General features: G+C 37.9%; 1 protein-coding gene across 5 annotated transcripts in view; it reads left to right on the top strand.

Moving 5' to 3' along the window:
- Nucleotides 1-2,646: 2,646 nt before the first annotated feature.
- The window catches only part of igdcc4 (immunoglobulin superfamily, DCC subclass, member 4), a 57,766-nt gene continuing 33,285 nt past the window's right edge, over nucleotides 2,647-27,127 (top strand). For 4 of the 5 annotated variants that reach the window (XM_046840933.1, XM_046840930.1, XM_046840931.1 and 1 more), the window contains exons 1-3: nucleotides 2,647-2,944; nucleotides 22,331-22,639; nucleotides 26,121-26,280. In XM_046840933.1, the coding sequence (XP_046696889.1) occupies nucleotides 2,875-2,944; nucleotides 22,331-22,639; nucleotides 26,121-26,280 (539 nt within the window). In that variant the 5' untranslated portion in view covers nucleotides 2,647-2,874. Of the gene's footprint in view, nucleotides 2,945-4,867; nucleotides 4,975-22,330; nucleotides 22,640-26,120; nucleotides 26,281-27,127 lie in introns of those variants that run through there. The other variant, XM_046840932.1, reaches the window with a different exon arrangement.

The raw sequence follows: 27,127 nt of genomic DNA, 5'->3' as shown, positions 1-27,127 counted from the left end.
AATACTAATAGTATAAGCCTAGTTGGTCAGAGGTTCATCCTCCAATTAGATAATGACCCAAAACATACCTTCAGGCTGTTTCTGCTACAATAGCATGGAACGGCTAGCACAGTTTTTAGACTTCAAGCCTTCAAACTGAAGCATTTAGTTAGCTTTACCATTTGCTTCAGTCACCTCTCTTGTGTGTGTATGTTGAGACAATAAAAGACATTCTGTTTTACTCCCAGTTCTGATGCCTGGTGACAGAAGATCAGACCTTAAAAAATCTACCTCGATGAATCCCCAACCAGCTCCAGTCACGGATCCATGCGAGATACTTGTCCCCTCTCTCCGGGAGGCATTTGCACTGGCTCCATCTCATGCTAGCGCGGCTGCACCGTTTGCCTTCTACAGCCCAATGGTACTTCCAGCTTCCTACTCCGGCGAACCGGCCGCGTGCAGCGGCTTCCTGTGACACGTCAACCTCTACGTTGAGATGCAACCTTCCAGATTCCCCACCGAACGCCCCAAGGTCGCGTCCTATTCTCGCTACTTACCGGGAAGGCTCTATCATGGGCCAGCGCGGTGTGGAATGCCAATTGGGACATCATCGGTGCATACTCCAGTTTCACCAGGCACTTCACTGAGGTGTTTGGTGTTGCAACAGCTGACCACCACTACAGCCTCCACCACTCTGGGAAGGCCCCGGACTAGATTGCAGATGTCTGGGGTGCCAGAGTACCTTACGCACAGGCTATCCAGAGTTTCACCAGGAGCCTGGGTTTCAGTTTGGCTGTTCCTGCAGCTTACTTAATCCCCAGTCTCCAAGACCCACTGAGAACATCACCCAGTCTCCAAGCCCCACTGGGTGCATCTCCCAGCTGTTGTTCCTCGCGGGGTGCCGCTGAGTTCCACTGGGGGTATTGCTTCGCCTGGGGGGTTTTCTGGGGATGCTGCGGTGTCCAAGCCCCGATGAGGCTGTCGCTCCACTCCAATCCCTGATGAGACCTCCGGCCCGCCCCTGAGACCCGCCGAGGCCGTTGTTTCATTCCCAAGGAGGCAGTTGCTCCGCCCCCGAGCCCAGAGGAGGCCGTTGATCCGCCCCTGAGCCCCGAGGAGGCTGTTGCTCTACCTCAGACCCCCGCCGAGGGCCTCGCCCAGCCCCAGACCTCAGCAGAGGGCATCGCTCCTTCCAAGACCTCCGCAGAGGGCAACGCTCCGCCCCAGAACTCCGCCAAGAGCGTCGCTCTGCCACAGACCTCCGCTGAGGGCCTTGCCTGGCCTTAAAGGTGTTCCACCCAGTGGCAGTTTGCAGCAACTTCCGCGGTGTCCGCCGCTGGCACTTGACCTTCCTCTGGCCCAGGTTTTGCGTGCCTGTCCAAGAATTTCCTCCTCCAGACCCCCTCCACCCACCTTGGATGGGTTGCAAGGTCTTCCCCATTCCCTCTCACTCACAGGCCGATTCTAAGGAAGCATTCAGTTAAGTTTACCATTTGCTCCAGTCACCTCTCTCATGTGTGTATGTTGAGACAATCTTCTTTTCATAGACCTAAACAAAACATTTGACAACACAACATTGTAGTTCATATGTACTCAATTCATCAATTGCATTTCCATATAAATTATATTTCTATATGGCTTCGGTAAATGTCTATTTTTTGTTGCTTTTTGTCTTGTTGTTGACAGAAGATCTCAAGCTAAGCTGCTCAAGTGTGTACTTGCTGTGAATGGATGAACTTGAACTAAATAAAATTATCAAGCAGATTTGCTTGAGTTCTAGAAATATACTGGAGTAGTAATAAAATAGCAATTTTATAAAAGTAATTAAATTTATGCTTCACCTGTGAAAACCTAAATATTTGTAGGCAGAGTAATAATCACGAGAGCAGATGCCACACTCCTGCCCAGACCATTTGTCTTGCGTACCCTGTGGAGAGTTAAAATAATGAACATAATTATGTGTTCTAATAACCTGTAATTAGTATATTGTGACTGAATACAACTAAGGTGTGCTGTCATGGTCACTGCATTAATGTGAAGTACTGAGTAAAAGCGTAAATCATAAGTTTTTACCTTGTGAGGACATTTGAATCGTCCACTGGTTTGTATGGTGTGGTTAATGTTGCCATTCTTTGTTAGCTAGCTAAACTTGGATGTTTCTTGTTTTCCTGTTCAAAATTGAAGTCAGTATCTATCTATCTATCTATCTATCTATCTATCTATCTATCTATCTATCTATCTATCTATCTATCTATCTATCTATAACAAATATAACTATGTTCAGATTGATGTAGTGGAGTTATGTGACATGAAAAGTGCACTGGCTGAAAGTTATAATAATAATAATAATAATAATAATAATAATAATAATAATAATAATAATAATAGTCGTGAGAATAGTTCACACTCTTAGCCGGAGGGTCCTTCCAAAGACAAAGGGGTGTGCGTGTGTGTGTGTGTGTGTGTTCGCACGTGAGTGTGTTCAGTAAAAGGTACAGAGAAATTGACTGTGTGTTCAGTGAAAGAACAGTGGACTTGACTGCGCGCGCGTGTGTGTGTGTGTGTGTGTGTGTTAAGTGAAAGGAACCGGGGACTTGACTGTGTGTGTGTGTGTGTGTGTGTGTGAGAGAGAGAGAGAGAGAGAGAGAGAGAGAGAGAGAGCAGCAGCAGCTCGCACGCGTTTAACATTCGCTCACAACATGGCGATGAGGCGCGCAGAGACACGACGGCTCTCCCCCGACTGAAAAGCGGGGACCGTGTTTTTATGCTGCCTATAGGAGACCTCCTGCGTTTCCCGGGACACGAGGACTTTATTACGGATAGTGTCTATTTGAATGCATGTAGCTTTGCTTTTTTTTTTATTTCCTCTTGGCTGGAAAAAAAATCAAAAGGAGGATGTCCATGGCGCTGAATACCTGGCTTCTCTGTCTGCTTTCGATATTCTGCTGTGGACTGGCTGTGCAAGGTACACCATAATAAAGCATAATGAACATCATTTTCTTTATATACATGCACAACAGATTTATAGCTTAATACAGGCTGGTGCATAATCGACTGCATTTTCATGCTTGAGTCTGGGTTAAACTGCTCAGAGTCATTTCGCATTTGTTGCAGAGGGATATTTAGTCTTATATCTATTACAGGAACGTGGTCCATACTTGAAGGACAATTTGACCAGTACAGGATGAATGTGTGATGTGTTTTTGCAAGCATGCATGCATCATATTAGTTATTCAGTTATTCAGACACTTTACAGTGTAGGGGTCCTCATGTGGACTTCAGAGCTGCACTGGGCTTATATTGTTCTTAAATGATGTAAAAGTAGTTATGCATTCTTTGTAGTGTTTTTGATGTAAGCATATACCAAAATCATAATTTATGATGCATGAGGCTCTGATTTTCCTGACATGGATTTGCCTATCACACTTTTCCTCTGACCTATTTTTCGTGTTTGCAGCTTGAGAGTTGAAGTTTGGAGTGTTGAAAGAGCACAGTAAAAAAAATGTGGCAACCAATTAAGCTGCATTACTAAAAATATAATGACATTCATAGCTGCCAGTCTAACTGTTGAAATGTAATCACATTAGTTATAAAAAAACAATCCAGTAAGGCTTTCACATTGTTTTATTTTTTTCAAGTATTTGAAACACATTGCCCATGGCCTTTGCATCTATAAATTAAAATCCAGGCAGTCATTTAACTGTCACCCTGCAGAAAGAAGGACTCTTATTGGCTGAATTATGCAGATTAGGGAAGAAAAGATTGTATTGGCTGAGAAATAGAGATTAGGCACCTCATTTGCATGACAAAGAGTCAGGTTAAAATCTGTCCTCTGTTCTTCTCTCACCTTTTACCCGTCAAACACAAACCACTGCTGGCAAAGCACTTCTGAGTAACTTTGCCTATGTAGTCCTGTTTCTCTTTTTCTTCTAACAATCTATATTACAAGTCGCAAATAAGTAGTTGAATAAGTCACCACTTACCCATAATTAATAAGTTATTAAGCTTTAATTACTACAAGTTCTGCAAGTGATAGATAAAGTGTTTTACAGTAAATCTGGGGCTGTAACTAAAATGTTTTTTTTTAGTTGAATGTTTAAAGATTAAAAACATCATTTATAAAAACAAAACAAAAACACTCATTTACATCAAAATACTTCAAAAACTTTAAACATAGATTTTAAATCTAGATAGATTGAAAAATCTTTCTGCCTACAACTTTATACAGTTTGTAAGTGACAGGAATGACCTGAGGTTAACAAACTGTTCAGACCACAAGGATAAAGGTAACAAAATGGATTAAAATTTTTGTGGCATTTTTATCGTTTTTCGTCAATAGAGGATAAATTAGTGCACATTGAATTGTTGTGCAGTGTCTGAATTATTACTTTTTTTTTTTTTTTTTCACTGAATTCTCAGAATTCATTGCTGCAAAGGAATTTTGGAATCTTAAATAGCCTTGTTGCTATTAAATTTCTTAAATAGGAACCTGATATTGATTTTGTTGCTTTCTATCCAGATAAAAAGGGGAGGTGAAGACGAGGAGGTGAAGGCAGTTATTAAGAGTTCTCTCCATGCAATTTGGAAATGATATGCAGATTATTGTAGAAGGTTATTTATGACTGCTGAAGCTGTGAGAGGTGTAAGTACCCTAATCACTGTACACCTTAGCTAAGCAAGATGTAGTGCCAGAATTTGTACACATAATGAAAATAAACCTATAAAACCTAAGAACTTGTTGCAACTATTTAACTTTGCTCAGCTGAAACAATATTCTACAAGAGACTGTATGAAACATATTTATTACTTCTGATAAAAAAAATATATAAAAGACCCTAATTTTTTCTTTACTATGATCCGATGTTTATTTTATTAAAACAGACAAACCAGAAAGAACTTCATTTTGGACAGTTGTAAGAACTTTGTTCATATTGTCTGAATTACATGCTGAAATGATATGACATTATGAGTAATTCACCAGCATCATTCAAAAAGGTAATTTTTATTCTTCCTGTATTTCACTACTGAAATCAGCAACAATTACCTTGTTTTTGCTTAGAAAAAAAATATTAAAACGGTAAAGAATACTATTTCTGAACTATTCAGTGTATGGCACAGAAACAGTTAATGTAAATAGATTTTGTTTCCCAGAAGTAGACTTTTTCAAACCAAAAATTCAAGTACTAATTCCAGTACCTGTGTTTTTCTCTATAATGCTAAACACTGTGTAATAAAGCTTTTCCTGGGTGGTTTTCATAAGCACTCACTTAGAAAACACTATAATCATGTATTTGCCATGTTTTTGTTAACTCAAGACATTTTTACAGTAGATAATATACATATGATTATTATTGCTTTGATAACAAAGTGCAATGTGCATATGAATTAAAAAAAAATAAAAATCTTCAGGTGTAATTTTATTTAAACAAAAATAAAACAGATATCCAATTTACTGTGGACAGCAAGTGAAGATATAATGATTGGTATAAAAATAGATGTTATTGTTGTATCAGTTACTTGGTACATTGAGTAACAATGAAGAGTGGATAATAATATTGATATCATATCATCATAAGCCATAAGCTAGAAGGCAAGGTATTGCCTATGCTTGTTATCCTGGTTTGAATAGGAAAATTATTCTGTGGGTTGTCATCCACAACAGAGATAAGAGTATAACTGTGGCCAAATCTATATATTATCTGCACATTTAAATTTTACTGGCGCCACAACGTGTTAAAAAGTTCAAACACATTGTCAGTGAGTTTGCGGAAGGAGTTTAAAGGTAATAGGAAGAGTGCTGATAATTTAAATTATTTTATCATCAGGGCAATTATTTAATTGAAATAAAATTAAACATTGATTTATCATTACTTAATAGTTTATATGCTCTCTGTCTGCAGACTTCTAGTTTCAATAGCAAAAACAAATTTACGTGTAGGAAGTAATCTATAGCTTCCATTTAATGTAATGCTGTATTAGCAAGATTTCTTCCTACTAAGATTTCTGACATTCATAGAGCAAAATCTTACTGTAGATGCTAAACTTACACTTCCAGTGAAAAGTTTTTGAATGGAAACAAAAATGCTTGGTTAAAGCTGTTATTGCTTGCTATCTGACTTTAAATTTTTTTTTAAAACCAGTCAACTTTTTTCCCTCAATTGAAAATGTATTTCTTTTTATCGTAGTGCAAACTTTCTATGTTGGTTTTAATTTACAACATAGTTTGGATAAAAACTACAAATTTGTAGAGTAGTAACTACAATCTCACTGCAGTACAAATTTCACAAAGGTCAAAAATACACTACCTCGCCACATGAAGTGCATCGTGCGCAACCGAGTGCAAACAGTGCAAGACAAAAGACAACGCAAGACAGTGTGGGACAGATACGCAAAACACATAATAGCACTGACCAGTAAACCTACTATATATCTTATACAGTACAATGTGCAAAAGAGAACTATAAACAAGAGTGTATTTGTAAACATAAACGCAATGTTGTACAAAAACAGAAAGAGCAGCAATCAAGAAGTGCAAAACAGCATGTAAACAGTATATTATGGTTTATAATATAATATGGGTGGTCCTGAAGACATGGATGTGTATAATTGAAATGAGTATTAAGTGTGTGTTTGGGTTCAGGTTGTTACAGTAACACACAGTTGTGTGAGTGAGTGTGTGTGAGTTTGGTACAGTTCAGTTCTGTGTGTTGAGGAGCCTGATGGCTTGAGGGGAAAAACTGTTGTGAGGGCTTCAAAACCACTTTCCTGATGGCAGGAGACTAAAGAGTGTTTTGTGTGAGGGGTGTGTGGGGTCATCCACAATGCTGTTGGGTTTGAGGATGCAGCGTGTGATGTAAATGTCCATGATAAAGGGGGGGAGAGACTCTTTTCGCCCGTCGTCACTACCCCCTGTAGGGTCCTATGATCCAAGACGGTGCAGTTCCCAAACCAGGCAGTGATGCACCTGCTCAGGATGTTCTCGATGGTCTCTCTGTATAGCATGGTCAAGATAGGAAGAGAAAGCCTTCTCAGGATGTAAAAATGCTGCTGGGCTTTCTCGCTGATGGAGCTGTGTTGAGTGGCCAGGTGAAATTCTCCACCAGATGAAAATCAAGAAATTTAGTGCTCTTGACATTCTCCATGGAGGATCCATCGATGTTCAGTGGAGAATGGCCGCTCTGTGCTCTCCTAAAGTCAACAACCATCTCTTTGGTTTTGTCAAAGTTCAGAGACAGGTTGTTGGTTCTACACCAGGCTGTATCTGTTGCACCTGCTCTCTGTATGCTGACTCGCTCTTGCTGATCAGACCCACCACGGTCATGTCATTGGCGAACTTGATGTGGTTTGAGCTGTGCATTGCTACACAGTCGTGGGTCAGCAGAGCGAACAGCAGTGGACTGAGCACACAGCCCTGAGGGACCCCAGCAAATTAAACCAAGCATAAAGTTGTTCAGCGCACCTGGGAGGGAGGCGTCACTGTCACAAGCAGGTAAAGTTGTCTGGTAGGTGGTGGTCGCCTGGATGCCCTGCCACATATGTCGGTTGTCTCCGCTGTCCTGGAAGTGGCAGTGGATTCTCAATGTGTGTGCGCGCTTCACCTTTCTGATGGCTCAGGTCAGTTTGGCCCTTGCTGTTCTGAAGGCCGTCTTGACCCCTGATCTGAAGGTCGAGTCTTTAGACTATTTAATAGCGAACGCACCTTTGCGGTCATCCACGGCTTCAGGTTGGAGTGTGTAGTGATGGTCTTGGATATGGTCATGTCATCAACACACTTGCCGATCTAGCTGGTCACTGTGTACTCCTTCAAGTTAGTTATCAATGACTACAATGAATACACTTTTCTTTGTAAAACTACATGAATTGTTAATTGTCATCTTTAGATTATGTGGCACTATCAGTCACTGTGAATCATCTGTTACTATAGAAACATATCTGAATCTCTAATATAAAACCATTTATGTTGAAACTAGAACTACTCTCACAGCTGTGCTTTAACAAAAGAATTATATGCACACTTATATATATAAGTAAAGCTATTACACGCTTTACTTATATATACTTCTAGTTCCAAATTGCGACAAACTACATATTTACCAATTATATTTCTAGTAGCACATTCATTATTGCAGTGTAATAGCCTCAGTGTAAATGTCTTAGTGTTTCCTATTTAAGTGCAAGGGTCTTATCTGAGGTCATTATTAACACACATGTTGTTCTGTTTTATATAGTTCTCTGTCTGTTCTGGCTTTCAGTCTTATTATATTTCAGATTAGAAAAAAAAGGTCATTAAGCTGATCACCACTGTGTCATTGAGAGCTAAAAGCAAACAAAGAGTCTGTGTCAGATGTGAAGCTAAACACAGCACAGTTAAACTAAGAATGTCTCTTTCATTTCCCTAGCCCTGAAGGGAAAATTTTAGATTTACCTACCTCTTTTGATTGCAAAACAGGAAGATAAAAAAGACATGATAAAAGTTAGATAGCCAAGGCAAAATCCAGTCATTAAATTTTTTTTTCTGGCTGATCAAAAACCTTAAGACAGATGAGATCAGCACACCTTAATGAAAATTTTAATTAAAAATGTGAATTCATAAATCAGTTGATTTGAGGTTTCTATGTTTTGATTTAAAATGCCTCTAAATTTTTAGTTACATCCAGAAAAGGGCTGGGGGTATATGATGAGGTAATATTGATATTGTGGTAAGTTATGTTGCCATACACATTATGCAGAAAATATGGTGGATATTGTTATAACTTCTTATTAATACCTATTTTAAAGTATTTCAAATTTCTATTACAAACTGATATATATTTCATTATTAATTAATTAATATTATATTTAATCAATTAATATTTGTAACAATATTAATAATAGTTAATCATTAATTAATTAATAATTTATATGCTTTTGCCTCACAAAATTAGTTAATTATTAATATAATAATATATATTTTAAAGTATTTCAAATTATTTATTACAAACTGATGGGAAGAGCAGATATGATGTTAAGAGTTTGCATTTAAGCCTTAAAATGTTCACATTTCAGTGTGAAAAAAAAAAAAAAAAGTCATATTGCCTATTCAGGCTACTAACTTATGAGGAAAAGATAAACAAATTAGGGGCTTGACGCCCTCAGGCTTTAACAAGGTAAAATATTCTTTTTTTTTTTTTGCATCAAAAGCAGCAAACATGGTGAAAAGGTGCTTTAGTTATGATTAAGTGTGAGTTAACATTCAGTAATTGCTTTTTTTTGCTGATCAAATTCTAATATATCTTCTAAGACGTTTTTTACATCGCAATGGCGATATGGGAAAAACATGAATATTAAGAACAATAAAATTCAAGGACACAGGACGTGACATCCATTTGTCACTTCTACTTTGCGCAGACTTCATCTAAGGTGAACTTGACTGGTGAAATTTGTGAGCCAATCGAAACCAAGTAGGTGGGACTGTATTAGCTTTAATCAATAAAAATGTAAATATTTAAAATGGTTGTACAATGGAGTGGCTGTACTCACAATATTTACCAACATTTTAAAATAAGTTTCCATCTTGCAGAAATCTTTAGTTTTAAGAAGAACCATTTTAGATAATATTCCAAACATAACATTTTTAGAATGTGTCCAATCTGGAACATCAATAATTTGATGACCTTGTAGAAAAAAACCTAAACTACCTAGTTATATGTCGGTAGATCTTTAATTTGTTTTTCACTTGTAGAGAAACGCAACCTTACAAGTTTTATGCTTAGAAAGCATCTACCTTTTAAACTCCAACTCCAAGGAATTGTTACAAACCTTTATTCTGTTTATCAGCAAATCTCCCCCTCCTGCTGAGTGCGGCTAGCGGGAGTTTACATAGCACTAGCTTTCATGAAGCACGTACTGGCTCACATTGCTATGGACTTCCGCATTCCCAACATTGTGTTTGTTGCCACAGGTGTTTGTTTTTGTAATGTCTCTGCCCCTGTATCGTCACTGATTCTTGTGTTCACGTGTTTTCCCAGTCACAGCTGTGTCCACTTTTGTGTCTTATTCATGTGTGTATTCATGTATATACCCATGTTCATGTTTAGATAAGAATTATATTCAGTTATCTGCCGTATACCATGCAATTGTTAACTATTTTGATAGCCTAGTTTTTATGTCTCATTTTGGTTTCCTTGATTTTGTTTTTGCTACACTCGTTTTTTTTTTTTTGTTATATCTTGGATGTAATAGGCGAGAACAAAAATGACCAGCATGCTTGCTTCTGAGTTTTGATGGCTTGGGGGAACCCCTCAAAACAAGGTTAGGGACCAATGAGAGGGCCACTCAATTTAAGATCCTGCCAGAGGCTGATGTTGGGACCTCTCACTACTCATTCCTGCCCAAGTCAGACTCCCAAGACCTGCTCGTCCCTGAGGACGACACGCCTCCTTCGATGGTCTGCCAATGCCAGGGGCTGATCCTGCGAAATCCTCACATCACCTGTCCACAGCAGGGGTCGATATCAGGCATTCTTCTATGAAATGCTAACACCAGGTAGGGGACAATGGCACGGCCTCCTTTTCTTGAACTGCTCGCAGCAGAGTCAACGCAACAACCTCCTTCGACTCTCTGCTCAGGTCAAGGGACCTCACCAAGTACGTTCCGGCCTTACAAGAGAGATAATACCTGCCTCCCAACCAAGTGCCTAGTGTGGACATTTGGCCGACAAAAGCCAGACTTCCAGGGAGGGACTTTTTTTTTAGGCACAATGAGAGTAGTGGCTTATGGGGGGGTTATTTTAGAAAATATATCCCCTCTCCCTTGTAGTGAGGGCTTGCTGCCACAAAGCGAATACTAGCACTCAGTACATATGGACTTTGCATTCTTGTCAATTTGTCCATTGCTAAATGTGTTTGTTTTTGTAATATCTCCACCCCGTCATGTCACTGGATCTTGTGTTCACATAGCTTTCTAGGCTTTCTAGGGTATATATGCACCTGTATAAATGCACCTGTTTGCATTTAGCTTCGGCAAAGTATTTTGTTCAGTCTTACTAATGATTATCAAGCCATTTTGTTCATTAATCTATATTTCTCATTTACCTGGTTTCCTGATCTCGTATTTTGTTTATTGTTTCTTGCAGTAGTCTTGCCCAGGTAGTGCTGTTTGCCAATCACCGAACTTTAGCCTGGTCCACATTTCTGTTTATGAATGATGTTTCGGATTTGTTTGCTTATTTATTTTGATAAACATTATTACCTAGCACTTGCATCCGCCTCTGTTTCCAAGTTTCGATTTACCTTACATTGCTCAACATGTGGGTTCCATCTGCCAGTTCTTTAGACTTCCTGTAGGCAGCATGAAGCATTTTTTTATTTTGAAGGAACTTTCTGACCTTTTTAATGATTCACCTGGCCTATCAAAAACATATTTTATAGTGCTCTTTTAGCAGAAATGGTTTAAAGTGTTAAAAAAAAAAGTATTAAGAAAGTCTTTTGAATAATGAGAGCAAATATATTTACATATATTTAAAGGTTCATATTTAGTTCTATGGTTAAGGTTGTTGTTTACGCAGTATGTTCTCAAAATGCTGTTAATAGATTATTTATAAACCTATTTGCATCTTTAATTAACAGTAAGCATGCTAATTCAACCAGCCGTGGCTTTTGGGAGAATTACTTCTGTCTGAATTGGTTAATGTCAGAAACTTAAATTTGGTCTGTCTTAAGTGAGTTTTTGAATTAATATATTTTTTGCTGTTTCATGCAGTGTTATGTTTAAAGCATTAAGATGTCTGGTGTGTTATGACTGACAGCTTGATGCTTGACTTTCCCACCAAAATTAGAGAAATTAGTTAATATGAAAGTAAAATTGATCATATTTCTGTGGAATTCTCTGAACAGATGTGGGCTGTAACAGCAGCTCAGAGAGTAGTTTCAATAGTAGCATAAATCGCAGGTTTATATTAATATAAATGTTGAATGAATGCATGTGAATGCATATGAATGCAACTGATTTATCGATATGCACCGAATAATCTAAGGCTAGAAATAAACAGATTTTAAAAACTAATCTTTTTATTTAAGCAAACATTTAGGCAAAGTATACTTGTTGAAATGATTAGGTTTTTGATAGGAGAAAATTCACTAATATTTATGGAAAAACCTCAGAGTCAGGAAAGTATTTGGGAAAGATATGTTTACACTTTCCAGTTCTTGGTAGCATAAAGATTTTTATTGTGCCAACTTTAAGAAAGAAAAAGAACTTGATTGCTCAATTGTAGAGTTAGACTTGTCTCATACATGTTTTATAACTGAATTGAATATAACTATAAATGTAGAAAAAGTGTGATGTGAATTTGTTTGGATTACAGTTACATTTAAAATTAAAATTTTAAGTTAGTTCTACAGGCAAACTGATGCATATTAATTGCTGATTTTGTGTGTGTGTGTGTGTGTGTGTGTGTGTATGTGTGTCGCTTTGCGGTTTCTCTCGTGTTGAGTAAACACTCATATGATCACATTCCTTCCATTCCAAACCCCTGTCCATTTGGTCATGTGATGGAGGAGGAGGTGCATTAGCTCCTGGGAATGGGAAGGGAAGCGTGTGTGTATTTGTGCATATGCGTGTGTTTGTCTGCATTGGTATCATAGGAACATAATGATTCAACATATACATTCTGTCAAGCTTCCAGAAACCTTCATAAGTGCACCATAACTTCATAACCTTCATGTTGGCTCAAAAAAGAAAAAGAAAAATAGAAAAATTAAATAAAAAAAGAACATGGAATACAGAAACACAGTTACAGCAAAGGTCTGATGTGGTAACTATAATGATGATGGTTAGTAAGGATGTGGTAATGAAGTAAGGTGATCGGTGACTACTTAAAGTGTATCTTGTGGTTATCTAGGATGTGAAATTGGCAGAATGTGCATTTGATACCTGGGTCTTTAGTGGGGACTTACCCGACTTAATCCACCTCTTAATACCTCCACTATCACGTCACAATTATTGAAACCATCAATACAATACAAAAACGCTATAACAACGCGTGGTATTACAGAGCGAGAGGAATTTCACATATTGAGCGTGAATACCATTTTACTAAAGCAAGAAATCCAGTGAAGACTCCAAACCTCTACACTACAACCGCAACTGTGCCACTTACATCATCTGGAGCAGTTCAGAATCAATATGTATCTAATAATATATGCTGATTATTTATAGACAAAATCCATCCTTGTGCCTTGGTTAGACAACTCAAGTTTGCAAACCCTCTGTGACTCCAAACACCAAGTTGATCACTTGCAAATAACAGGCATTCCCAGCAGTATCATTTGCAATGCTCCTGAAAGGCTGTAAGCCAATGGTAGCACTAATAGGCACTGGTCTGAATGTGGTGAACAAACCCTTTTCCAGGCAAAATGGAAACGGAAACGGAAAAATGCTGACGAGTTTGAAATCTAATTGGTTGAAGAAACAGTTCCATTGCTAATATAGTTTAAGTTCCATTGGCCAGCACTACTGATTCTGAAGGCCCTGGGCAGATAGATTGACATGGCAGCACATAAAGGCTGAAATCTGATTGAACAAAAAATCTAACATCTACATCCACATACTCAAAACAGTGCAGCCAAGAGAAACACTACAAAATGAAGAGAATATATTTTTGAGAATAAATAAATACAATCAAATGGGACAAATATTAGAATTTAGTTGTAAATGTAGGTGAGTGCTTCTGATAGTGTTTAGGCCAGCAGAGAAGTCCTTGCTGTGTGTGTGTGTTGGTGTGTGTGTGTGTGTGTGTGTGTGTGTGTGTGTGTGTGTATGTATATATATATATATATATATATATATATATATATATATATATATATATATATATGCAGTATCTTACAAAAAAAGAGTATACCCCTCATAATCAAGCAACCATTTTTGTATATATTCTCAAGGAACAATGCTTGGACATATTTTAGAAGTAATCAATGTGCAGCTTGTACAGCAGTATAGATTTATTGTCCTCTGCACATACAGTAATTTCTTTATAAATAGCTGAGAACAGAAGTCATGTAATCATGCCACATGTCTTATCCATCATGTTGATGTTTTTGTCTGCTTGACAGGACCATACAAATTTGTGTATCTTGTAAAAGAGCAGTTAAAATTTGGTGCTTTGAGTACAGTTCTTTCATACTGACCACTGGATTTTCAACACGACAACTCAAGGCAAATACTTTTTTTTGAGACTTGAGAATTAAAATTGTTGCTCTCTACAAAGATGGCAGAGGTTATAAGAATGTCAATAACACCCAAAATTGAGTTTCAGTGCAGTGGCCAGGGTCATACAGAGACGGGTTGCACTCAAAACAGGCCTCACAACGGTCAATCAAGTTGAGTTCTCGTGCTGTGCGTCAGGTGCAGAAGCTGGATTGAAAAAACAGACGCATGAGTGCTGCCAGCATTGCTTTAGAGGTTTCAGAAGCGGAAGGTCCGCTTGTTGGGACTCAGACCTCACGCCACACACTGCAACAAGTCGGTTTGCATGGCCGTCATCCAAGAAGCAAGCCTCTTCTAAAGCTGGTTTACAAGAAAGCCCTCACAGTTTGCTGAAGACAACCTGTCTAAGAGCATTAATCACTGAAACCATGTCCTGTGGACTGAGGAGACTAAGTTAAACTTGGCTTAGATGGTGTCCAGCAAATGTGGTGATGCCCTGGTGAGGAGTACCAAAAAAATTGTGTTTTTCCTACAGTTCAGCATGGTGGTAGTAGCATATGATCTGGGGCTGCATGCTAATTAAGGGAAACATGGATTTCAATAGAGCTGCAACAACAAATCGACAACAATCGATAATAATCGATAATTAAATTTGTTGTCAACTAATGCCGTTATTGATTAGTGTGGCTGCTCAAATTACGGGTTAGCGTGACGGTAAGATAACAGGAGCCTGTACAGGGTCAATCGGCAGCAGGAACAATTGTGCGTCCCAAGTCATTCAAGGCATGGGAACATTTTATATTAAATGCAAAGCAATGGAAGCATTTTATATTAAACGCAACAAAGAAAACTGTACCTGTAATTCATTCAAAGCGGAGCTTGTGTGGCATGGAAGTACAACAGTAATGCATGAGCATGTAAAAAGAAAACACTAGTGCCACGGATAAAGGAGAAACATCATTACGGTAGGCAAAAACTGTAGAATCATCATCATGTGAATATAGTGTAGTTTAAAAAAGTGCTTTTGCGTAAACTGTTTGTTTGTAACTCCGGGACAGTCGCACTGGATCTGTTCTGTCGTGACTTGCGAGCATCAGGTTGTGCAATCAGCTCGTTCGCGAAAAACGATGCCAACAAACACTAAATCTAAAAGCAGCAAATAACAGCAGCAGTAAACAATGACAATTTAGTCACTCTTGTGGTTTTCAGCAAATGATTATGCATTTGTACACCAATGCATATTTTGTCCTTTTTTTTAAACCAAGCCTGTTAGCCTCCTTAGTTTCTCCGTTCTGTTCTCTTTTTATAGCATTTGTTTACTACAACTATTTGTTTTCAAACGTGCATGTACTTTTTGCGCTTGCATGAGAGAACATATCTCTCTCATTCCAGCAGGTGGCAGTAGTCTGTCTTCGGCATCCAAACAGGGATACCGGAAGAGCTAGAACTGTAAATATATAAAGCAAGCAGCGTTTACCTCTGCTATGATAATTACTAACGGGTTCGTTTTTATTTTCTAATCATGCCTGCTAAATTGCAAAGACAAGAGCAAGGATGACAAAAAACTTTTTTTTTTCCCTCATCCGCTAAGATGAATAGCCAATCGGCGTTCCCTTTCTCGCCAAGAGCCAACAACGCAGAACAAAACTAAATCCAGCCGACTGTCATCTTGGTGTGTAATTTAAACGTATAAATTTCAATGGTTAAATATCGATACTGATGCACAAAGTTCAAAGTTGCACCAAAATTCGCCATGATGCACACATCCGGCAATTAAAACCGTCCGTGTAGAAACATAGCAAATGTTCCATTTGGAACTGATGATTACCATAATTTAAAACACCATAATTACTTTAAAACATTTACAAGTGCATTTTGTCTTCATGCTCTATGCTGAGTTTGGTTTCTCTAATAATAACATACATTTGCATAAAGCATCCATATTTGTCCATTCACATGTTTTAAAAACTTGAAAAGTATTAATTTATGGTACATTTAAAACACAAAAAATGTGCAATTAGGTTGCAATTTACTGAATTGTTTTAATATAAATGGGGCTGGTAAGTGAAGATGAGACAGATAGAGAGAGAAAAAGAGAGAGAGAGAGCGTGTGGTTTGTTTGTTGTCCGGTGTGGTGTCCGATCTCTATCTCTTCCATCTTGGGGTTATTAGCAGATAAAGCAGAGCCAGTTCTGATTTAGCCAACCTACATTCTCATATGTACCTTTCACAGAGACGTCATTATACAGCAGGTGCTATTTGCTGTTTCTTACACATGCAGGACAAACACACACACACACACACACACACACACACAGACAGAGACTTTAACATATGTCTTTAGTTTTTGTACAAATGTCCTATCTTTCTTCTTTTTTTAATACTTTGAAAATGGAGGTGGAGATTAAACACTGAAAATATGTAGAACAAATTTTTATAATCCTAGTCACAAAATGAGATCTGAGAATTCTTTCACTGGGAGATTTTGAGATAAATTGTTCATCAATATTAAGCAAAAGCAGCTACAACTCTTAAGCTGTACATATTGTTATTTAAGATTTTGTTAAAATTTATACATAATGTGCATTCGAAATGAATTCACAGCGCTTCACTTTTTCCATATGTTTGCAGCCTTATTCCAAAATGGATTAAATTAATTATTTTCCTGAAAATTCTATAAACAATGCCCCATAATGACAACATCTGTGCAAATTTACATAAAAAAAAAACATATTAAAAATTACTTGTACATAAGTATTCACAGTCTTTGCTTAGTACTTTGTTGAAGCACCTTGCCACCACATTCGGAGTTGTTCTGTAGCCACTCCATTGTTATCTTGGCTGTGTGCTTAGGGTTGTGGGAGGCCACTGTGCTCATTGGGACCTTCAATGCTGCATTAAATTTTTCTGTACCCTTCCCCAGATCTGTGCCTCAATACAATACCACTCTTAGTGCCGGTCTCAAGCCCGGATAAATGGGGAGGGTTGTGTTATGAAGGGCATCCAGCATAAAACATGTGCCAAATCAAATATGTGGATCACGTATCAGATTTTCATACCGGATCAGTCGAGGCCCGGGTTACCAACGACCACCACAGGTATCGTTAGCCAACAGGGTACCGTGGAAATTGGGCTACTGTTGGCGAAGGAGGAGAAGGAGAGGAGGAAGACGTCTACAGAGACAGCAGGAAAGGAGAAGTGTAGGAGGGTGAAGGTTAGGGTTGGTACTTTAAATGTTGGTACTATGACTGGTAAAGGGAGAGAGATAGCTGATATGATGGAGAGGAGAAAGGTAGATATGTTGTGTGTTCAGGAGAACAAGTGTAAAGGGAGTAAGGCCAGGAACATTGGAGGTGTTTAAACTGTTCTATCATGGTGTGAATGAAAAGAGAAATGGTGTAGGGGTGATTTTGAAGGAAGAGTACAGAAAGAGTGTAGTGGAGGTGAAGAGAGTTTCTGATAGGGTGATGAACATGAAGCTGGAAGATAATATAACCTTCTATTTGTGCTTGTTGTACCTTTACAACAGTGTCTGCACATTTTTGACTGCCATAGCCTTATAACTATTTAACTACTGCTGTTGCCTGTATATTTATTTTCTGTAAATTTTTATATATATATATATATATATATATATATATATATATATATATATATATATATATATATATATATATATATATATATATATATATATACATGGCAGTGAAAATGTGCAGACACTATTGTAAAGGTACATATATACACACACACACACAGACAGAGACTTTAACATATGTCTTTAGTTTTGTACAAATGTCCTATCTTTCTTCTTTTTAATACTTTGAAAATGGAGGTGGAGATTAAACACTGAAAATATGTAGAACAAATTTTTATAATCCTAGTCACAAAATGAGATCTGAGAATTCTTTCACTGGGAGATTTTGAGATAAATTGTTCATCAATATTAAGCAAAAGCAGCTACAACTCTTAAGCTGTACATAATATTACATAACTGTTATTTAAGATTTTGTTAAAATTTATACATAATGTGCATTCGAAATGAATTCACAGCGCTTCACTTTTTCCATATGTTTGCAGCCTTATTCCAAAATGGATTAAATTCATTATTTTCCTGAAAATTCTATAAACAATGCCCCATAATGACAACATCTGTGCAAATTTACATAAAAAAAAAAACATATTAAAAATTACTTGTACATAAGTATTCACAGTCTTTGCTTAGTACTTTGTTGAAGCACCTTTGCCACCACATTCGGAGTTGTTCTGTAGCCACTCCATTGTTATCTTGGCTGTGTGCTTAGGGTTGTGGGAGGCCACTGTGCTCATTGGGACCTTCAATGCTGCATTAAATTTTTCTGTACCCTTCCCCAGATCTGTGCCTCAATACAATACCACTCTTAGTGCCGGTCTCAAGCCCGGATAAATGGGGAGGGTTGTGTTATGAAGGGCATCCAGCATAAAACATGTGCCAAATCAAATATGTGGATCACGTATCAGATTTTCATACCGGATCAGTCGAGGCCCGGGTTACCAACGACCACCACAGGTATCGTTAGCCAACAGGGTACCGGTGGAAATTGGGCTACTGTTGGCCGAAGGAGGAGAAGGAGAGGAGGAAGACGTCTACAGAGACAGCAGGAAAGGAGAAGTGTAGGAGGGTGAAGGTTAGGGTTGGTACTTTAAATGTTGGTACTATGACTGGTAAAGGGAGAGATAGCTGATATGATGGAGAGGAGAAAGGTAGATATGTTGTGTGTTCAGGAGAACAAGTGTAAAGGGAGTAAGGCCAGGAACATTGGAGGTGTTTAAACTGTTCTATCATGGTGTGAATGAAAAGAGAAATGGTGTAGGGGTGATTTTGAAGGAAGAGTACAGAAAGAGTGTAGTGGAGGTGAAGAGAGTTTCTGATAGGGTGATGAACATGAAGCTGGAAGTGTGTGTGTGTGTATATATATGTACCTTTACAACAGTGTCTGCACATTTTTGACTGCCATAGCCTTATAACTATTTAACTACTGCTGTTGCCTGTATATTTATTTTCTGTAAATTTTTATTTATATATATATATATATATATATATATATATATATATATATATATATATATATATACATGGCAGTGAAAATGTGCAGACACTATTGTAAAGGTACGTATATATACACACACACACACACACACACACACACACACACACACACACACACACACATATACAGTAATCACCTGTTTTCTGCGGTGGAGCACACAGGAAACATTTGCAAGAATATAGCGAGATGAATTTTGTGTACATTCGTAGAACTACAGTACACTGTATCACATTTCTAGTAAGTACATGTACTGTACAGTATACAGTTCTATAGTAGCATAGCCTATCTATCTATCTATCGATCTATCTATCTATCTATCTATCTATCTATCTATCTATCTATCTATCTATCTATCTATGCACGGATGATTGCAAATGTCATCAGTGCTTATGCTCAACAAGTGGCTTGTGAGATGAAAATGAAAGAAAAATTCTGGAGTGAGTTAGATGAAGTGGTGGAAAAAAGAAAGAGTGTACCTAGAAGAGAAAGATTGGTGATTATAGCAGACTTCAATGGCCATGTTGGTGAAGGAAACAGAGGTGATGAGGGGGTGATGAGTAGGTTTGGTCTTTAGGAGAGGAATGTGGTAGATTTTGCTAAAAGGATGAAAATGGCGGCGGAATGTACACACAGGTGGACTATATTCTATGCAGGACATTGGGGACTGTAAGGTGTTGACAGGGGATAGGGGATAGGATCGTCTCTGAGCCCTTTCCTGTTTGCAGTGGTGATGGACAGGCTGACTGACGAGGTCAGACAGGAGTCTCTATGGACTATGATGTTTGCAGATGATATTGTGATTTGTGGTGAGAGTAGGGAGCAGGTTGAGAAGAGCCTGGAGAGGTGGAGGTACACGCTGGAGAGAAGTGGAATGAAAGTCAGTAGGAAGAAGACAGAGTACATGTGTGTGAATAAGAGGGAGGGCAGTGGAGTGGTGCGGTTGCAGAGAGAAGAGGTGGAGAAGGTGGAGGAGTTCAGGTACCTGGAGTCAACAGTGCAAAGTAATGTAGAGTGTGTTAGAGAAGTGAAGAAAAGAGTGCAGGCAGGGTGAAGTGGGTGGAGAAGAGTGTCAGGAGTGATTTGTGATAGAAGAGTATCTGTGAGAGTGAAAGGGAAAGTTTATAGGACTGTGGCGAGACCTGCGATGTTGTATGGATTAGAGACAGCGGCATTGAGTAAAAGACAGGAGGTGGAGCTGGAGGTAGCAGAGCTGAAGAGGTTTTCGTTGGGAGTGACGACGATGGACAGGATTAGAAATGAGTTTTTTAGAGGGACAGCGCATTTAGGATGTCTTGGAGACAAGGTGAGGGAGGCGAGATTGAGACGATTTGGACATGTGCAGAGGAGCGACATGAGGTATATCAGTAAAGGAATGCTGAGGATGGAGCCACCAGGAGGAGGAAAAGAGGAAGACCAAGGAGGAGGTTTATAGATGTGGTGAAGGAAGACATGAAGGGGGTCATTTTGAAGGAGGCAGATGTGGAGGACAGAGGGGTATGGAGACGGATGATCCGATGCAGCCAAAAAAAGAAGATTCTAGACTTTTGAGGAAATAAATAATTTAATAAATTTTGCAATAAGACTGTAAAATATGGTGCTGTGAATACATTCAGGATGCACTGGAGATACAAATGTAGATGTCATATATTTTTTTATTTTGTCCAGTATATTACTATTTTTTTGCAATCTATTTATGATCAGTATAATCAGCTTCAGAGTTACTGGCCTTTGATTATAAAAACATATTTGCAGTTGATTACTATAGTGTCACAACAAAATGAGGAGACGTCTTATCTTCAATTGAAGTTAATTTATTTGAAGAAATTGTGACTTTGTTTTCATTGTGAGATTGACAGTTAGGAAATTATGTTTCATATTAATATATTTATATTTATATATATTTATATATTTATGTCAGTAGGCATGAGCCAAAAGCATATATCGACTTTGTCGAGACAGCTTGTCCTCGAGAGTGTCTGGTGTCTTGAAAACATTCTTAGTATAATTCAAGCGCAATGTCTCAAAGGTTTAATGTAAAACCAAAGTGCAGCCAAGGCATTACAGTGTATATTATAGAATTAATGAATGTGTTGCCATTGAAATGCTGAAGACGGGGGAAGATAGAGGACAGGAGCAGGCTGGTATGAAAAGACAGAAAGCAAAACAAATGTCCACACTCAGCCCGAGCAGGTCTGCTCTTGTTTTAACCCAGGAAATAAATCCAATTTCCATTAGACTAATTAATTGAGATGGTTAGTGCAGCGTGCCTAAGAGGAATACTGGCTTGTACATGCGTGTGTGTGTGTGTGCAAGTGTGCGCTCATACTGTAATCCTCTGATGGCTATGCATCTCTGCATATGAATTAATAATGGTAGCGTTATGTTACTTTTGCTAATCACTTTAATGAATTATGATTTAATCAGGTCAAACGTTCAAAAGCTCAGCCAGAACTGTAAAATTCTTTTCAGCCAAACACAGTTAGAAATTAAATAAAGTTCCACATGGCATATTGCTTTAGGGCAGAACACCAATTCAGTGGGTTTTTTTTTTAGAAATGCCATTTTGGAAAATCCTTCCCAGTATGGACCTGAATATTAAGTGTAAATTATTTAAAATATATAAAGGACTCAGGGAGCCTGAAGCAAACCACCCTGAAGTAGATTATCTTTGTATAATCGTAACAGTATTGTGTTGTTTTGCTTGTACCACAGTGATTGTCTGATGATAATAATTGAATAATTGATAAAATGATTATAATGCTTACTGCCCTAATGCTTTTAATAAAAGGTTTATATTCAGATTCAATATTTAGTACCATTTATAACCCCCAGTTCCAACTTTAATTCTTAAGATGATAGAATCTGTCATTTCCTTATGATCATCTCTCTCTCTCTCTGTCTCTCTCTTTCTTTCTCTCTCTCTCTCTCTCTCTCTCTCTCTCTCTCTCTCTTTTCTTCTCAAGAAACACAAAGAAACAAATAAAGTGTGAAGTATAATTTTTTGAATCAAAGTTTCAGGTTGTTAATGTGACATGGCTAAACACAAAATGGTGCTTATAAAAATGCCTCTGCAGAAAATCTCATGTCTGTGGAGCTGAGCTGTGGTGCTGGTCCCATCCACATGGTTCTGGAGCCTCCTCGTCCTCTGCTGTTGGACTGCCATCTGGGGAGCGCTGAGACTCCGCTCAACATCACTTGGCTCCAGGATGGGGTGGTGCTGAGCGCAAGTGAGGCCGTCCGGCTGCTTCCCAACAGCTCCCTGCTGCTTCTGCCCTCAGCCAATGATGGGAAAGTCTCAGCAGGAATGGAGGGAGCCTACAGCTGTCTGAGTGGGAGCTCTTTTGGGACACTCACCAGTCGCATTGTCACTCTGCAGCTGGCCAGTAAGTTCAATATATATACACATGGTCCCCGAGTTACGATGGTTCGACTTACGATTTTTCAATCTTACAATGATGATAGCAATACGACAATATTTAAAATTTCACGCAACAGGCACAATTTGGACGGACAGCTGGGATCTCTCGCCATGTGAGATGCCCCACTCTCGCGGAGTAAAGTTGTCTCAGTGTGTATTGTTTTCTGTTTCAAACGGTTTTAAACAGCAGTTTTACTGACAAAAGCATGTCTTCCAAGCGTTCAAGTATGTCTCCTGCTGGTAGTGAAAATTTTTTCCCCCAAACATTTATTTTTTTATTTATTACATTTATCAAAATATAGAAACTTATCATTATATCACCTAGCACACATGCTGATTGTGAAACAAACTTGTTTGTAAATGGAAAATTAGAATTTTTTTTATGAAAAGTGGTTTATTTAATTACCAAGAAGAGAATTCAGATAGGTATACGCAGAAAATATGTTGTTATAGTAAAAAACACATTAATCTGGTTTTCTGTATGTTTGTGATGGTTTGTATGCTCATCATATATTCCTCAGTCAAGTCAAGTCAAGAAGCTTTTATTGTCCTTTCAACCATATATAGCTGACGCAGTACACAGTGAAATGAAACAACGTTCCTCCTGAACCCTGGTGCTACATACAACAATCACAGACAACAGAAAACACAGGGTTAAGGACTAGTAAGTGTCCTCGCCACATAAAGTGCATGTGTGCAACCTGGTGCAAACAGTGCAAAGACAACACAAGACAGTGCAAGACAATGCAGGACAGTGCAAGACAAATACAAACAACACAAAATACAAAATAGCTCCGCCAGTAAACCTTTTGTGAAGAGACAAAGTGAACAGTAGCAAAAATGTAAACAAAATGTTGTGCCAAAGAGCAAATAGCAGCAGTTAAGAAAAGATGTGCAAAAAACGGCATGAGTGGTACTGAAGACATGGGTGTGTGAAGTGTGTGTTGAGTCTGGGTTGTACAGATCAGTCACATTTTGTGTGTGTGTGTGTGTGTGTGTGTGTGTGTGTGTGTGTGTGTGTGTGTGTGTGTGTGAGTTCAGTATGTTTCTCAGCACTCCTGAGGCGCTTGAAAATGCATTTATTAGTTGATGCTATTTATAGTCTGAATGAGTTTTAGTTAATTTACCAATATATCTGAGGTAAATGCCTTTATTTCTTTATTTCTGTTACATTTGTGTGAATAGTGATCAACACTAGTCAAGAAGGTGCCAACAAATTTAACCTTTGCTTTACTGTTTAAATCGGCCCCCCCTGTAGTCAGTTGTGATGTAATGATGATATGTTGGTGGATCTTTTTTGATATGATGAAATGTGCCCATTACCTGAAATCCAAACAGAAAAGAACGGAGCGCTCTTTGACCAGCTGCCTTCTGCACTGTACTTACAAACGTTAAGTACATAAAGTACAGGGCTGCAGATCTCCTAATCATCATCGTGACTCCCCAGTGATCTTTTCATACTGTTTCTTAGTAAAACATTGGAATTTTGACTAACTGTAAAATATAAATTCTCTTATCCATGCTTTTGTTTAAAGCTCTGCGTCAAGAAGTATTTTTATTGAGAAATATTTTGATTATTGTTTACGACTATTTACAATTTGAAAAAAAACCCAGATTTGACCAAAACACCAATTTGATTAGTTAGAATTAGTCTTAAATTAGTGTACAAATCTCAGCTTTAAAAATAATAACCTACCCTAAATCCTGATGTAGCTGAATATAATTTATACTTTTTACGTTGTGAACATGAAAAGAAATGCTATATCAGCAAAACACACACACACACAAAAACATTTGGGCAGTGACGTTTACATCAGCAGGCCTCTGGTTTACAGCGTGTGTGTGTGTGTGAGTTCAGTATGTTTCTCAGCACTCCTGAGGCGCTTGAAAATGCATTTATTAGTTGATGCTATTTATAGTCTGAATGAGTTTTAGTTAATTTACCAATATATCTGAGGTAAATGCCTTTATTTCTTTATTTCTGTTACATTTGTGTGAATAGTGATCAACACTAGTCAAGAAGGTGCCAACAAATTTAACCTTTGCTTTACTGTTTAAATCGGCCCCCTGTAGTCAGTTGTGATGTAATGATGATATGTTGGTGGATCTTTTTTGATATGATGAAATGTGCCCATTACCTGAAATCCAAACAGAAAAGAACGGAGCTCTTTGACCAGCTGCCTTCTGCACTGTACTTACAAACGTTAAGTACATAAAGTACAGGGCTGCAGATCTCCTAATCATCATCGTGACTCAGTGATCTTTTCATACTGTTTCTTAGTAAAACATTGGAATTTTGACTAACTGTAAAATATAAATTCTCTTATCCATGCTTTTGTTTAAAGCTCTGCGTCAAGAAGTATTTTTATTGAGAAATATTTTGATTATTGTTTACGACTATTTACAATTTGAAAAAAAAAACAGATTTGACCAAAACACCAATTTGATTAGTTAGAATTAGTCTTAAATTAGTGTACAAATCTCAGCTTTAAAAATAATAACCTACCCTAAATCCTGATGTAGCTGAATATAATTTATACTTTTTTACGTTGTGAACATGAAAAGAAATGCTATATCAGCAAAAACACACACACACACACACACACACACAAAAAACATTTGGGCAGTGACGTTTACATCAGCAGGCCTCTGGTTTACAGCGGTGTGTGTGTGTGTGTGTGTGTGTGTGTTTATTTAGGCACAGTGTGATGAAACACTCTGAAATATCCTGTGCTAATGTTTAACGAGTCGTTATCTCTTGCTCTCTGCATATCATCCCTGATTTCCATGTGTTCACCAAAAAACTTTGCTAAAGAGCAGGACCCCGTTTCCCAGTTTCCCAAATGTGACAAAGCACAAATATCAGAATAGGATACAGCAAAGATGTAAAAGACTTCCTACGGTTTTCCTTATAGACTTTCATGTGACCATCCAAACTGTAGCTATACTGTTCTATATATAAGGGAAAAACTACAATAGAATAATAAATAGTATACAATAATCATCACTGAAGAAAAGTCTGATCAATCTGTAAGCATGGACATTTCACTGGGAATCTTGGATGCTTTATCTATTGACTGATTTACATAAAATAGGCATTTATGAGATTTGTTATGTGATGATAGAACATTATCAACTAGACATTGTCATCAAATAATTAATATTTATTTAATACTTTCATTAAAAGAGAAATTGGTGGTGTTTTTCTTTTGCTAGAAATGATTTATTATATTTATTTTTTGTATTATGTGATCAAATGGCAAATGTGAGCTTTTTTTTGTAAAAAAAGATAAATAAGTTTGTGTTATGTGAAGTGTGTTACTCAAATGTGTCCTGCTTTATAGGACCGAATCGTCCTTTTCAACCGTCACAAGCAAAATGCAGCGATTATTGCACTGATTACATTTCACGCTTAATTTCCTTTTAATCTCTTCTTCCATTTTCAGGACTGTCTACTTTCCTCCGGGACCCCGAGCCTCAGGTTGTACATGCCGGGGGTACCGCACGCTTCGAGTGCCGAATAGATGGTGTACCTGCTCCCAGCATCACCTGGGAGAAAAACCACATGCCGCTTCCTGTAAATGCTGAGGCACTCAGTACGCCAAGGTGAGACTCATTTGTAGAAATAGTTCTATATATCTGTTTTAAAATATCTTTTCTAAGAAAAAGCTTCTTTGTTGTTTGTGCAGCAAAAATTTAGTTGTATACACACACACACACACACACACACACACACACACACACACACACACACACAAAAACATTTGGGCAGTGACGTTTACATCAGCAGGCCTCTGGTTTACAGCGGTGTGTGTGTGTGTGTGTGTGTGTGTGTTTATTTAGGCACAGTGTGATGAAACACTCTGAAATATCCTGTGCTAATGTTTAGCAGTCGTTATCTCTTGCTCTCTGCATATCATCCCTGATTTCCATGTGTTCACCAAAAAACTTTGCTAAAGAGCAGGACCCCGTTTCCCAGTTTCCCAAATGTGACAAAGCACAAATATCAGAATAGGATACAGCAAAGATGTAAAAGACTTCCTACGGTTTTCCTTATAGACTTTCATGTGACCATCCAAACTGTAGCTATACTGTTCTATATATAAAAAACTACAATAGAATAATAAATAGTATACAATAATCATCACTGAAGAAAAGTCTGATCAATCTGTAAGCATGGACATTTCACTGGGAACCTTGGATGCTTTATCTATTGACTGATTTACATAAAATAGGCATTTATGAGATTTGTTATGTGATGATAGAACATTATCAACTAGACATTGTCATCAAATAATTAATATTTATTTAATACTTTCATTAAAAGAGAAATTGGTGGTGTTTTTCTTTTGCTAGAAATGATTTATTATATTTATTTTTTGTATTATGTGATCAAATGGCAAATGTGAGCTTTTTTTTGTAAAAAAAGATAAATAAGTTTGTGTTATGTGAA

Source organism: Silurus meridionalis, chromosome 26 (genome assembly GCF_014805685.1).
Source record: "Silurus meridionalis isolate SWU-2019-XX chromosome 26, ASM1480568v1, whole genome shotgun sequence".
Lineage (NCBI taxonomy): Eukaryota > Metazoa > Chordata > Actinopteri > Siluriformes > Siluridae > Silurus > Silurus meridionalis.
The sequence above is the reverse complement of the archived record's forward strand: the minus strand, read 5'-3'. Positions and strand labels throughout refer to the sequence as shown.